The following is a 15,437-nucleotide window of genomic DNA, read 5'->3' on the forward strand; positions in this document are numbered from 1 at the left end:
AATGGTGACTTCCTCCAGCTAAAACAACTTCCAGCCTCCTCTGGAGGCCTTAAAGGGGCGGTCCTCTTAAATGCAGCGACCTCTTGGCTGTAATCTTTTTTTTCTGTCATTAAACTTTCTACAGGATGATGAACGCAGTAGATTTTGTCTTTCACAATTTTTAGACTGCCATGAAAGGGCAGTGGCTTTGTTGTTTTTTCCTAAGCAGCGTTTGTTCTTCTGGTATTTTCGTCAGACGCACAGAATTCAGCACCACATCACATCCTCCTGCATTTATCTTAATAATTTACCCCAGAAAATCTGCCGGGAACAGGGAATGACAAATAGCTTTCTAAAAGGAGCAGATGTTCTTTTAAAAGCATGTTTCTCTCAACCTGCCACGCAGTCCCGGGGATTAGGCCCACGTTTGATGTAACAGTTGTGTGCCGTGAAGGTGAAATAGTGTTTGCTGCAGCCGCCGTCTCTGTGGTCGGTCGGCAGAGGAGCCAGGGCCCGGGGGGCCCAGCTTGGCTGGAGTCAATGAACGGAGAGCTCAGTGCAAAACCACACTGCAATCGAACAAGCTGTTTAGCCTCCAAATTAGCCTTCCCCTGTACTTTTAGGGCTTTTAAAGCAACCAAAAATACACTGTGTGGGGAATATGTACGTTGGCAGGCATTTGGGCTGCACCAGAGACCTCTGTCCATTTTCTGTGAACCCTAATAACTCAATCTCCACAACCACTAAGCCCTCTTATCACCGGCTGCTCGCCGCTGCACTCATCATTATTTGATTTGCAAAAATTGGAAGGTAGAGATAAAGAAATAATGCAGGCTTGTTATTACACACACACACACACGAGCGACACTTGTGGCCCCTAACTCATTTCATACCATGTGGAAAGTGCAAACTTTGAAAAGCCAAATCCTTCCATTATCACCCGAACAACAAGGCTTTTAAATCCTGCTGTTCCCGCAGCTCGTCCGTCCTTGTATCCGTCCTCCTGGTATGTTTCTCTTTCCTCCCCGTGCTGCTACGTGCTAGTGTTATAACATGGCTGTTAATATATGTTCGCTTTAATAACATATTTGTGTAATACATATTTTAACTATGCTCCTACTCGGTGTGTTCGGTAGAGAATAATACTATTATATGTCATGATTATGTTTCTCATATGTTTCTCTCTGCAACATCTATAATAATAAATATCTGATTTGATGCGTTAAATCTCTTTATTTGTAGAATAAATGTAAGACAGCGTCAGTGAAGTGCAGTCAAACAGAAAAACGGAACCAGGTCCACCGTGTCAGTCGTGTGTGTGTGTGTGTGTGTGTGTGTGTGTTTCAGATACAGAGTGAGACAGAAAAAAACGTTTTTAATTCAGACGACATGAATCCGTCTGTCGTAAAGGGGATTATTAAAATGCCCACCTTATTAAAGAAGAGGGCGGCCTGCGTTGCCCAGAGGAAGTGGAGCATTAGTCACATTGTAATTACGATTGTAATTCGGAAACTTTGAGTGTTTCTGTCTGTTTTTAATCATTTCGTGCGGTTGCTTGGGAAGGCTGGGGAGGATGGCTGTGACAGCAGTCCCATCATCTTCTGCTTCGCTCTGCTCGGACCGCCGCATCCCTCTGTAATTAAAGAGGCATTAAAGACGAGGCCTTTAAACGCAGGCGGGGAACGCATGCGGAGCGCTGTTCGGCTCATTTTACTGCAAGCACACTCACACAACACGTGTGTCATCGTCTCTGAGATTTAAAGTCCCAAGAAAATTAATGTGTGCAATACACAGTTCTCCTGGACTTACTCTTACTTTTATATATTTGATGTACTGTAATTGTAATCAGATGTTAAGCCAGAGAGGGTAGATAATATTGTTAAAAATACTTCTGAATATCAGCTAATAATGATTTCACTGAAATCATCAAGACCTCCGTGTGACAGCGGTCCCGGCCTTTATCTTCATGGACAAGCCTTTATGTTCACACCTTATTGTATTCTTCATACAACAAACATGTTGTTGTTTCAAAGCTTCAAAATGAACCCATAAATAAATGATCATTGTTAACAGCTGATCTGGGATGCCTTCTGATTTGATTTGATCACACACATTAGCAAATGGCTTATTTTCACAGCTTCGAGTCGTTTCTTCTGGTTGATCAGTTTTATTTATATTTGTTGTTTGTCTTTAAACTTTAAATGGGATTTCCGGAAGCTTCCTGTCTGAATCCCTCTGTAACTCTGGACTGTTCTGTGTTCTGATGATGGCTACATGCACTCGTGCACACTGGTGCAGACACATGGCTGGAGTGTGTGAGTCATCTGATCCACTGAATGGACCCCCTCACCCCCCCTCACCCCCAGCTCCTCTCACCTGATCGGTGTCTTATTTGTGTATTTTTGCATGTTGAGATGTTTTTCCTCCTGCTTCGTTCATTTGTTTCAGCTTTTTCTCATCATTATGAGACAAACTGCTGAAATAAGAAAAATCATCCCCCGGTTATTGACTTTTCTTACTGTTGTCCAAAGTTGTTGTTTTTTCATCCGTCTGACATGAGAAACATCAATAAAAACAAAAAAAAACATCTCCCCTAATAGGCCTGTTAATAAAATATCTGTGTTGGCTTGTGGTTTGGGAGCGGGGGACCGGGCAGGAAGCCATTTTCACACAGGACGGTCTGACCTGGACTGGAAATAGCAAAGAGAGTAAAGAGAGGGGAGGGGAGGGGAGGGGAGGGGAAGGGAAAAGCCATTGGGTGGGTCCCAATCCTGCGTTACCTGAGAGAGAAAGAAGAAAGGGGTGAGGAGGAGACAAAAACGCGCTGATGTCTTTTCCACCAGTCCCCCGATTCCTTTGCAAAACAGTAAATCTTGTGAAGTTTATTTTTTTTTGCAGCATCTGTGTTTTATAAGGGCCCTTCTAATTTGTTTTTACTCTGTCCAGTGGGGGATCCCCACGCCTTCTTCTCTTTTTTTCCTGCCATCCATCTCTCTCTCTCTCTGTTCTCCTCCCTTCTGTTTTCTTCTCCCCCCCTTTCGTCCCTCCCCTGTGGAAGTGTGTGTTTTAATGATGATACTTTGGGGAGTCGGGATGGTAGAACCGCTTTATCCCCCTGTGCAGAGGGTGACCCTTCGACCCCCGTGTTACTTCCTCTCGCCTGCATTAGCCCCTCCCACCTTTAGCATGTCTGGGACATGAGGGACGCATGGTGGGAAGTGGGAATGTTCAGGAACAGGTTAGCTGGTGCTGTGTGAAGCTGCTTCATCGTGTCGGTGCTATAATTACTGTCATTTCGTTTTATTGCTAATAGGATATTCACTATAAAATACTGCTTTTATATATCAATATAAAAGCAGTATTTTTGTCATGGTAAATATATCTAAATATGTGAAGAGTTAATACTCCAACAATCAGCGCTGGAGAAGCTTCTATTCAGTGTTTAACTAAGAACTTTTTAAATTAAAAATAAGTGATACATTTTGCTATAATTTATTGAGCCTTTGCTCATTGACATGCGGAATCTGGTTTGCTTTAAAATTCGGACCAAATGTTTGTAGTTGAGAAAACTGTAACCAATTAAACTAAACTATGAAGTAAATAAAAGCTACACATGGCTCAAACGTTTCATAAAAGGTCCAAAGTGTTTTTTAATTTTCTCTTGGATGCTGCGGTTCTATTTTAACCCCGTAGGTGCTGATTCCTCAGCTGAACCTGTTAAGTGCTCGACATGTTCCGGTACGGGAGCTTTGAGCTTTGACACTCGGCCCTGATTTTATAGTGGTAAAAGCAGCGAAACGTCTGTCCGTGGCTGATTGGAGGCTTCAGACATGCTACAAATATCGGCATGTAGAAATAGGAAGTAAGACAAAAAGACCATCTTCAGATGCACAAAGTCTCGGCACAGCCATAAAAGTAGTCTCCTGCTTTTTCTAGTCGTCCACGCTCCTTTCTTTTTCTCAGCTTCTCTGTCTCCTGCAGCACCACCATCATCATCATCATCATCATCGGGCCCAAGGTCTCTCCTAAATCCCAGCGCATCACTCGGCGGTCCCCTTTTTGCTGCCTCCAGCCTTTCCAGTCGCTCTCCAGACCTGCTCAAGAGTGCTTTCTGTCATTTGACTGAAAGATCCCGCCTGGCAGAACAAGTCAAATAAGACACAGTGTCCGTGTGGACACACGGTCTTTGGATCGCGCGTCGGCTCCTCGCATGAAGCTTGCTACTTGTGCTGGATGCAAATTGGGGATTAGAAGGGTTGAGAGAAACATGAGATGGCGTGACACGGGGCAGCTGAGGAGAGAGAAAGAGATTTAATGTGAGAAGAGAATGCAAATGCTGTTGAGATAGGGAGGGATGGATGGATGGACAGATGGAGAAGAGCAGGATAGATGGATTAAGAGTGAAAGAGAGCCGCGGGTCAGGTGACACTGACTTTTTGGCAGGGTCAGAGTTTTTCAGACGGTGCAGGATTTGCATTGATGGATCTTCTTTCCCTGCGATGTCATATATCAGTGCTCCATGGGCGCATCACGCCCCGGCCATTAATCAAATCACAGCTATCTGTCCCCCATGCAGACGCCTCTCCTCTCTGGACCTCGCCCTCTGCCTTCACGTCTCTTTGTGCTGGCCTCGGCCGGCCTTCCTCTACCTGTGTAAATAGACCAGACGGGAGATAAAATCATTTTGTTGCCTCTGCTTTTTGTTTTAGTTCTTTAGCGACCTGGACTTACGTCTTTATATAAAACGTCTCCATCCTTTCTAAAGTGGTTTTAAAAAGTGACACGCACTGTTCTATTTTATTATCTTAACTTGTGTGAGGTGATGCACACAGACGCAGGCGTGATGCTGACACGCCCTGCATGCGTTTCCTCACTCCACCACCCACTCTGAAAATGACAGCAGTGAAAGAGAGGCAAGTGGAATTTGATTGGTCAGAGTCGCCCACTCGGTCCAGGAAGTGACAGTCAGTGTGTGTGTGTGTGTGTGTGTGTGTGTGTGTTCATGAAAGTCTAAATGATCTGCACCCACCCACCTTTGCTTTATTGAGTTCTTCTAGTTGTTTCTATTTTTCACTCTTTTAATCAAACATTTTGATCAAACATTGATTTATTGTAGATTTTCTTTAACGCACATCGTCTTTAATCTGTCATTATTCTCACGTGCATACATTTTATTCTCTTAATAAGGTATTTATTCATATATATTTTTCTCCTGTTTTAAGTTCATGTTTCCACGATATTCGAGACCGTCTCATTCGCACAAAGAACGTTATCAGGATTGTCTCTGTCTGGGTGAGGACAGGCCGGATATCGTGTCGGGATGAAGGTGCTTATTCAGGATTATTTATTGTTTGCATTCTTTAGCATGTGCTTCAAAGTAAACTGCTTGTTTTCCACTTCATCGGTTTAATGGAATATTAAGAAGAGGATCAGGGAATGATGAGAAAAGGGTTTTTATTTCTGTTCTGTCCTCGTTGAAATGAAGCTGAGGTGTTGAAAGTAGAAGTTTTGAACCTGTTACACCCCCGAACCCGAACCCCCCCCTCCCACCCACACGCTTTTAAACCAACGTGCCCCGCCCACACACCCATGCTGTCTGTCTCCATCTCTGTTCACATATCATCTTCAGCCGGTGCTTGATCTCTGACATGCTCCGCACTAACTTATCTTCACTGGGGGGGGCTCTGATTGCCTTGAGCGACAGCATGGACTGACTGTTTGATCAGCAGAGGGCCCCCCCCCGCCCCCCTCCTGTCTCAGTCCACCACACCTGTTCCAGGGTGCAGGACATGGCTTGTCGTTGAGGGTCTGTGGTGACAGTGAATAATGCCCCCGCGGGTCAAATGTGACATTTGGATTTTTGGGTTTTGAGGCTGATGAATTTGCTGATGCCCCCCCCCCGTCGCTCGCCTCTTAGCCCGAGCGCCGTTATGTCTTTTCAGGCTGCTTCCTGTACAGTTTTTTCTCCTTTGCCTCCCTCTCCTCCACACAAAAGGTGGCTGGCCAGGCTCTGGGGTTTCAAATGTGAAAGGCTTTAAGAAGCTGTCCGGGTGCAGACCTCTGGGGGGGGGGCTCCTCTCCCCAGCTGAAGGTCATGCAGCATTGTGGCTCTGAAAGACGGGCCTTTGGAGGACCACAAAGCGGAGGTTTGGCAGGACTAATGAAACTTGGAGCTGCACGTTAATGATCTAAAGGATTGGACCCAAACACTCAGCGGTCCCTTTCCGCCTCCTCTTGATTGCCCCTTCTGAATAATGACCAGGCATTCTGCCCCTCTACCTTTATTCTAACCTTTGATGCCTGCCTTGTTCCCTTTGTCTCCACGCCCCCCTCCCTCCTTTTCATTCCTTTATGTAGCCCCCCCCTGTCACTCATCTATTAAGGCAACAAGTGCAACAAGGGCAGCTTTCCGAGCGCATTGTGCTGCAGCTCCAGGTTTGCTCTTTGTTTCCTTAGAAAGCACGTGAACTTGGAACTTTCCTGGGACCGCCCGGTGAATCAGCAGGGTACACTTGTTTTGTTGCCTCTGTTGTGACAGGATTATAAACATATTTGCTTAGTAATCCACATTGCGCATGGCGGGTAGTGAAATGTCTCCAGTTTATTGTTGATGTGCGACTGTTTCTCCTGCTGTTGTGTCGGGGGGCCTCGTCAGGAAACCAGCAGCTTCCGGAGGAAAATGAATCTAAGCAACATTTAATAGTTACATCGATATAAATACCGTTCATATCGATAAACAGATCAAAGTTGGGTCCCTCCTTACTGTGGATCGCTTCGTTTTCCTGGTTCCCTGCCATCAGCAGGTGGACAAAGTGTCTGCTGTTCATTGAACCTGTCCTCACATCCCAGACGTTCACCCACAGAGACTGAATGCAGTGGGAATATTCCTGACATATTATGAGACACCCAGATTTGCAATGTTAATGCATTTAAAGATAATAATCCTGCGTCCACCGACGCCCAGTCCCGCCATGTTTTGGATAAATAAGTAGTTTTGTGTAAATGCAAAGTGAAAATAAAATCCTCAATCTGGCTCCTCTTTCCTTGCCGACGCTGCAGCCTCCCCTCAGTCTGTCTGGTCGTCTTTGCATAGCAACCAACCAACTAACTGGTGAAGAGATGCTATCATGCGAGGCCACGGGAACGATCGGCTAGTCGAGGTTGTCCAGCGCTTGGAAAGACGCCTCTGGGAGTTTTTGTGGCCTCCAGCTCTGCACAATGGAACTGTGGTTGAGCGCTGACATTTCAAATCCCAGTTACGTCATGTCTTTCCAGATGCACCGGGTCGCCAGTGTAGCAGGAAGCGTTTCTCCAGCCGAGCGTCGTTCCAGGGAAACCTCCCTGACGCGAGGATCCCAGCTGTTAAATGGTTCCGTCTTACAGAACCGGTCAGACCTACTGTTACCGGCATCGGCTGGCGGGTTTGTTCTGATCAAGAGCATCTGTGCATGTTGCTGCCGTGCACAGTTATTATGCACGGTGGTAGTTAGTGGAGTCGACTAGCAGCCCCCGGACTAATGGAGCTAGTTAAAGGCGTCAGGCCTTCAAGAAGCCCTTTGACATGTCCTGATTTTGTTTGGCTCAAGTTTGTTGGGATATGTGAGATGAGTGTGTGCGTGTGAGTGTGTGTGTGTGTGTTGAACCAGGGCTTGTTGATTGGCCTTGATTAAGAGGCTGCCAAGCACTCACAGCAGAGCAGGAGCCTTTATCAGGGAGCATCTTGAGCTGGTTATTTCCCAATCATTCCACAGTAGGCCTTGAACCGGGGGTTAAATGTGTTTGTGCGAGTGAGATGAGGGGAGGGGAGGGAATAAATAGAATTCAGACGAGGCTTCATTCTCCTCCACAGAAAGGTGTGTTAGTTTGGGAAACGGGTGTCTCTGCTCTGGTATTTAAAGTCTTAAGACACACACGGAAAAAAACAACATAATAAAGATCCAGTTAAAACATCCAAATCAAGGTCCAACATCAGGAAAATGTCCAGAACTTAGAGAGGTCCACACAGGCTAACAGAACCAAAGCAGGATGGTGAGACCAGCATGCAGGATGACAGGTTCAGGAAAAAAAAGTCTGAAGCGGTCAAATCTACAGAGCAGACAACAGTTCTAAGCCTTCACACCGAGAGCACCAGGAAGGCGAGTTAGAGTGTGAGGATCAATGTCCACAGGGGACGCCAGGAGACACCAGGGGACACCTTGAGACAATGGGTCACAGGCAGAAACAGCCATTCATAAAGCAGAGAACATGAAACAGGGACATGATGGACAGGAAGTGACAGAGCCGGAGGAATTAACGGAAACTAGTAAAGAGAGAAACTAAAGTGAGAACCCTGCAGCAGTGATGAAGAAGCTGACGGCGTGTCCTGGGGAACCTGCAGAACCCACAGCTGATGAACGGCGTGTTCTGGGCAACCTGCAGAACACTCAGCTGATGAACGGCGTGTTCTGGGGAACCTGCAGAACCCTCAGCTGATGAACGGCGTGTTTGTGTTGCAGCCAAGCTGAGCAGCCAGGACTCGTACAACAACTTCAGCAACAGCAGCGCGGGAAACCCTCGACTGGCGCCGCTGCCCAGCCTCACCGTGCTGCTGCCCCTGGCTCAGATCAAGCAGCCCCTGACCCTGGGCACCATCACCAAGCGGTCCAGGTAGGCAGCGTGCACGCACACGCACGCACACACACACACACACAGCCTCTGACCCTGGGTACCATCACCAGGGCCCGTTCTGCTGCTTCCAGTCTTTACCCTGCATGAGATCCAGCAGGAGGTAGAAACGGGTCAGGTGGTTCACTCATGTCCAAAATGATAAAATCTGGCATCAGCTTTCGGTCTAACATCCAGCTAAAAACATCACACACTGCAAGACTAGAGCTGATATCTAGCCAGTAATTTATTACCAAATTGAAGTCATAGTAGATAAAGCGTAACTCTGCTAGCTTCGCAGGCTGACTCAGATGTACCAGGATCATCACCACACATTATTAATACGTAGTTGTCAGAGCATCAGCAGCTACAGGCCTTCGCTAAGTGCATTTACATGCAGTACAGGTGGCTCCACAAATAGGGCGGATTTTAATCCTTTCATTTAAATGTGATTTTCATGCCTGTTTTGAATAGGAAATGCTCTAATGATTGGCAGCGCGAGGGATTTATTTCCCTGTGATATTTGATAAGCGAGTTCATAAGATGAGAATAAAGACGTGATCCTGGAGTCATTGCACAATTCATCCAGAGGACCTGCAGACTCAATTTATAAAATCTTTTATTAGTTTTTAACGTGATAAAAAATCAATCTCACAGAGGTAAATTCGTCATATTTTATCTGGCACATACAGACATTTCAGACATTTAACTCATATAATTTTTTGTTTTCAGTAAAAAGGCCACTTTTTTTTAAAGCTGTTTGTTGTATTTCTTTTTCATTTTATATGTGTTCTTTCTGTCATTCTTCCGTATTTGATTTTATTAATTTGTTGTTCTTTTCTATGTGCCTCTAATTGCATTCCCATTATTGTTTTTCATTTTATTTTCTGTAATTTTGCACAAATAAGATTTTTATTTTCTGTAAAATACTATCTCAAATCAGATTCACTTAAATGATCCTTGATCTGGGATAAACATCTGATTTGTGTTCATGCAGTGTGCGACGACGGTTCACGGTTTGGATGTGGTTTGCTCACATCCATTATGGGTTATCCCCTCGAACACACCTGTGTCTCCTGACAGACGCTTTCACCTGCTTTAAGTCATGTTCATTTTGTCTTTGGCTGGAAACTGGCACTTTGCTTGGTTATTTTTGTTTTTAATAAGTATTACCAAAATCAGCAACAATGTAATCATGAATTTGGAATTTGATTATACTTTTTATCTCTTAAAAACATTTTGTTTAGTCGTATTATGTTGTGAGGACACGTTGTATAAATGAAGTGATGGGAGGCTTTTGTGTTCAGGGGTTGTTGTTGTCCAGTATCCAGGGATCATTTTGAAGACTGAGGAAAAAGAAATGATCGATAGGAAAAATCTCTACTTGCATGTCTGTGGAACGTTTCCTCAGCTGCAGCGCGAATCAAATCTCATCAAGAACAATCTCAAGGCACGAGAGAGAGCCAGAGCTATAACAATACAACCGTTAATAATGATATTAGTACAAACAAAAACTTTTATTATTGGTGTTATTATTATTACTATTATTATCACTATATATTTTAATTATTGCTATTATTATAATAACAGTAATAATAATAATAGAAATATAGTAGTAATAATAATAATTAAAATAGTAATAATGATAATATTAATGGTAATAATAATAATGGTAATAATTATTATTATTACTATTTTAATTATTATTATTACTACTATATTTCTATTATTATTATTACTGTTATTGTTATTATAGGTGGCGTTCATTCAATCAATTCCACGGGAACCTGTGGGACAAGAACGCACAGAAATCCCATTTAAGAAGTCCGTTTATTCCTCTTATTATCGGCGGCTGTTGAAACAGCTCAGAATCCTGCGCCGGTTCTTTTGGACATCAACAGGCCTGCCAGTCGGCTGCAGTAACCGTCATCTGTCCATCCAGTCCAGAGGAGGCGTCAGTATTAATGCATCAGGACATGCAGCTGTGCAGCCTGCTCCTGCACATGGCTGTACCAAATCACACACACACACACGTTGTGTGAACCGGCAGGTTTGGCCTCTAGAGTTGGGGCTGATATCATATGCTTTCACGCTCTCCTTGCACAGGAGTGCCCAGGCACCATCTGTCTGTCTGTACAGCTAGCCCTTTCTCCCTGTGAGTGTGTGTGTGTGTGTGTGTGTGTGTGAGAGAGTGTGTGACAGAGGTGCGTCCAGCAGCTGGACTTACACCTGTATGAGCAGATCCCTGTTGGCAGGGCAGCACAGGAACACACCAGCTGCTTAACCTACATTCCCATCCAGGCTGTCTTTATGTGCACTGTGCCATGACACACACACACACACACTCACCATCCAGTTGTGTATGGGACCTGTCCCACTGCAGGTTTGCCATCAGTTTTCAAAATGCTGCTGTCTTTAGTTTCCGAGGATATTTAACATCAAAGAAACCCTTAACCAGTTCTTGCAGAGCCCCCCTAATCTTAATTTAGGTTTTGGAGGCTTCTCCTCCCGGAAGCGGGGGTCGGATGTGGTTTAGCATCCGCCTGATAACCTCCCTCCAGACTAGTCCAGGTCAGGCACAGGAGGAGCTCAGCCAAGATACTGCGAGTCCTCAAAGTCTTCTGGGAGTTGTGGACTAAAGAGAAGGAGCGCTGGTTCTGATCCAGCCAAGTTTCCTGTTGACCAAATTTGAAACAAGGTTTTTTTTTCCCCCCAGAATAATTAAGTCTCGAAAAAAAAAAAAAAAAGACACTGGTCAGTAGATCCTCCATGGTGTAAAGTCACTGCTAAGATTTAAAACGTGAACAAGATGAGAAAAGAATATTCCGAAAATCATCGGCAAAGAATCATCGGATGGATTTAAGTTGTCAAATCGCCTGCCAGCGGGACATTTGCAGGCAGACAAACCGCCGCGCTCTAATCCTGTCGACACGCAGTCAGACTTTAACACGGATGAGTGGAAATCCAAAGGGAAAGATTGTCACACACACAAAACAAAACATTACCACCGACCAAATCCTGCTGATGACATTTGCGAGCGGGGAGAGTGCAGGCGAGGGAACAGGAACGACAACAGCGAGAGGCAGAATAAGACCCCATGACCCGCTGCAGATGTGTCCCCAGATTACTGTAATACGTTTGTAAGAGGCGGCCCTTTGCTGCTGCCATTGTCTTGGAAAGGGCTTTGAGCGTGGCCAGCGCCACGCGGCAGCAACACTGGAATCAGCCGCCGGCCCCGCCCCGCCCCGCCCTGTTCATGGCCCAGGCTGCTATTCAGGCCAACGAGTAAAGAGATGAATGTGTGAATGATTATTCTCTGGGAGTGGGGTCATCGCCCTCTCTTCCTCCTCGCACCTATTTTATTCTGATCCTTTTTTTTCCCAGCATGCCCTTGTCCTGCGTTGGACAACCGTTCCTGGAGACAGCTCGGACAGTGTGTCGCATAACGGCGTCCTTTTCTCCACACTGTGGTTTAGACTGTTTACTGACAGGTCGTTACGACGGAAGGTTTAGCGGAATGATCTCATTCTCTGTTTAAACTTTGGGCAAAAGTTATAGTTTCAGTTTTGGGTGAGTAACATGGATGATAAAAACCAGTTTCAGCACGAAGTCTCATCTGCTGTCTCGGATTTGTTGAAGTTATATATATATATATATGGTTTTTGGATTTTATGACATTTCTTGTTTTGGTTCTTTTATAACTGGCCAAGCATCCAAAGCAGATCATGAGGAATCTGCCAAGTTGTCACTGCGACAGACTAAAGACAGGAAACCGGAAATCCAGAGGAAACAATGGTGACAGGCAACAAGGGTCTGCAGCCGGGGCTGAGCTGTGGATGCTGAACTAGCGTGCTAGCCATGTTCTAATCAGGCATGCTGTTGTGATATTATTGTCTCCTGTGTGCAGAGATTTTCCCGGTGCATCTTTCCGGCTTTATTAACTTACTGGTGCTCTTAGCTGAATATTAAGCCGGAGCAATCTCTCCGTCAGGCAGCTCCCCCCATTGGTTAATCAGATTGACTAGTGTCGCACAAAGTAGAGCCGTGGACAAACGTTAAGCTTGTGTGTGAGATTGTAAGACCGGCACATGTATGAGGGACAGCTGCAACTCCCCTGTATGCCCCCCCCCAAATTAAATATCCCTTATAAGCAGCAATGCAACGCTGCACAGACAGGAATTGTAACGAGTGTCACACGGCAGGTCAGACAGTCTCTGTGTCTAAGAAGCCAAAACACAACCGATCATTGACTTTCCCTTATATATTACGGGTGGATAAGGAGCTCCCTGGCCTTGTTTCACCTCCTGTATTATTAGCAGAGGTTTTTAATTGATTCTTTTTTCCTTGAATTAGCCGCTAACTCCTGCTAGCTGCTTTTCAGATCTCTGAAACCTCGTGTCTCGTCCGGCCACCACGTCAACCTCTGACCTGTTAAATGTAAAAATGTACGTTGGACATTACGATGACATTAGACAATTCTTGCAGCTGACATCAACTGTAAAAAGGTGTGATCCACTGCGAGTCCACCAAGCAGGAGACACATGAAGTTGAGGTTTTGTATCAGCCATTCTGCTTCACCAGTTTCAAAATGTCGTTTTTTTTATGTAATTCTTTATATTTTAAATATACTATATGACTTTTACGTGCCAGAATTCTCCTGTCATTGTCTGGGCTCAGCTTTCCGCTAACTTTCTTTAAAACCAACAATAAATTCTACCAACAATAAAGCCGTAAGTCAGCAGGGAGGGAAACATTTGAAACGCCGACATGAGCTCTGCTACCCCCCATGGAGATCTCGCCCGATTCGTCATTCACTCTCCCACTGGTGTCCTTCCATTTACCCAGCTGGACTCCAGCAGTGGGGGCTCAGAAGGTTGGACAGGCTCAGCGGTAGGTAGACGTAGACACCGTCCGCCCCCCCCTCAGTAACTCTTTGATAAGTGGCAGTTTACCAGGGGCCTCCATTACACTTAACACTATGTTCATTTGTCAACTTGCGCTCCAGGAGTAAGACATTCCGGGACAAAACCATTGCTCCCTGTCTCCCAGAGTAGCGTTTATCCACACACCCATGCACTAAAACGAATTGAAGACCGTGCTGTTGTTGGGAGGGCCGGGAAGGATGCTGCGAGTGATAAACCAAGCGCTGCAGAGTGCTTTGCTTGGCTGGGGCTCTGTGTTTCATGAGCGGCGGAGGTTGGCCCGGCGGGGACAGAGTTCAGTCTCATCGGTCCTTTATTGCTGCACGGAAAAGGCTTATTTACTGTAAACTGTTTATGGAGCTCTGTCACTATCTCTGGACATGCAGAGTAAACACAGGAACACACTCCCACTGCTAATGTCTCGTAAACATGAGGAACACGCACAAACGGACAGAGGAATGCATCCTGGAAGACACACACACACACTGGATTTGTGTCAACATAATCACGGTGAACACACATCGGCCCGCACCCTGACTTCCAAACACACATGCACTCTGACAAGACAATGCAGAGCCACAAATACACAGTCACACTAAAAACAGCAACACACACACACACACAGCTCCTTGTCTCAACATCGCCTGTGCGTTTCCTGGCGTTCTCACATATTTTTATACAAACCGGATAAACTCTTCCAACCTTTTTTCACCAGCTCAACAATCGGCGCCGTTTCCCATCGTTTTTCCGGAGTGGCTGTAAACTGGCTGGACTCAGACCTGCGTGTTTCTGCAACCCCTTGCAGACAGAGAGAGAAAACGCGACGCGTGTCTGCGGACACGACGCCTCTTGCCAGATATATGACATCACACTTGAAGGGGCAGCTTCAGCCGTCCTGCACTTCTTCAAATCCATCTCAGCGCGCAGACGTTCTGTTTCCTGACTCGTGTTACGCACTTAAACAGACACGTCAAAACGGCTCGGACGTAACGTGAAAAGCGTGTTCATTCAAGTGTGCTAGTTTAAATAATGGTTTTTCCGTCTCTCGCTACCCCCCTCCTTCATGAAGACCGTACCTTTTTGGGGCGGGATGTTTTGCCATTAGAACTCCATGGTGAGTTTTGCTTGACCCGCTTGGGCTCCCCCGGCAGCATGCAACCGTATCCTCCGCTCCAGCACGCCACCTCCTTTACTTCCCATTTGTCTCCTGGTATATTTTCAACACATTCCGCAGAGTTTGTGAAGTCATTCCTCGGGGGGGGGCAAAAACCCCAAAGAAGAGCGTTTCCTTATTTTCTCATGTTTTTTCTTTTCTTTTTTTGCTGTTTTTTGCAAACCCTTTAATTTTATGTCTGTAGGTTGAGCTTGTGTAGTTGGTTGACTCAGCATGCTGTGTTAAGTCCATGACGGTAAAGTAAAGACAGGATTATTCTGCTTATATGAGGGTAATGCTGTAGCATTCCTTGTCGTGTGATCTTGAGGTTCCTTTGAGATGTCAGCCAAAAAATATCTGTTCTTTCGTCTTTTTCTTTCCCTCCGTTGAGACCCTCCCCGGAGTTTTCCTGAAGAGCACACATGATCTGTTAGGATCCTTTGGGTCCTTCTTTTCCATGTCTGATGTGTGGTTTGCATGCAGTAATTATCCTCACATTCTGGGTGTGAACAGAGCGGAAGAAATGATGCACGCTACTCTCTTCCAAAAGGACTTACAAACTCTTGGAAACCGAGACAAAATGATTTCATGTATGGCTGCAGTCGTTAGTATTTATGCAGCTGCATTACTCTCAGCCGTTCAGACCATTTTATCACCTTTGAGCTCCTTTTTTTGAGTTTTAACATTTGGCTTTATGTTTCCTTTTGTACAGCTTTACTGTACAGTAAAAACTAGCCAGT

The 15,437-nt window shown here is 45.4% G+C and overlaps 1 protein-coding gene across 1 annotated transcript in view; it reads left to right on the forward strand.

Moving 5' to 3' along the window:
- Nucleotides 1-15,437, forward strand: part of bcas3 (BCAS3 microtubule associated cell migration factor) — a 238,466-nt gene that overhangs the window by 58,154 nt on the left and 164,875 nt on the right. The window contains exons 16-17 of the mRNA XM_068745321.1: nucleotides 8,475-8,625; nucleotides 14,614-14,658. Of these exons, the coding sequence (XP_068601422.1) occupies nucleotides 8,475-8,625; nucleotides 14,614-14,658 (196 nt within the window). The remainder of the gene's footprint in view (nucleotides 1-8,474; nucleotides 8,626-14,613; nucleotides 14,659-15,437) is intronic.

Source organism: Brachionichthys hirsutus, chromosome 11, assembly GCF_040956055.1.
Source record: "Brachionichthys hirsutus isolate HB-005 chromosome 11, CSIRO-AGI_Bhir_v1, whole genome shotgun sequence".
Lineage (NCBI taxonomy): Eukaryota > Metazoa > Chordata > Actinopteri > Lophiiformes > Brachionichthyidae > Brachionichthys > Brachionichthys hirsutus.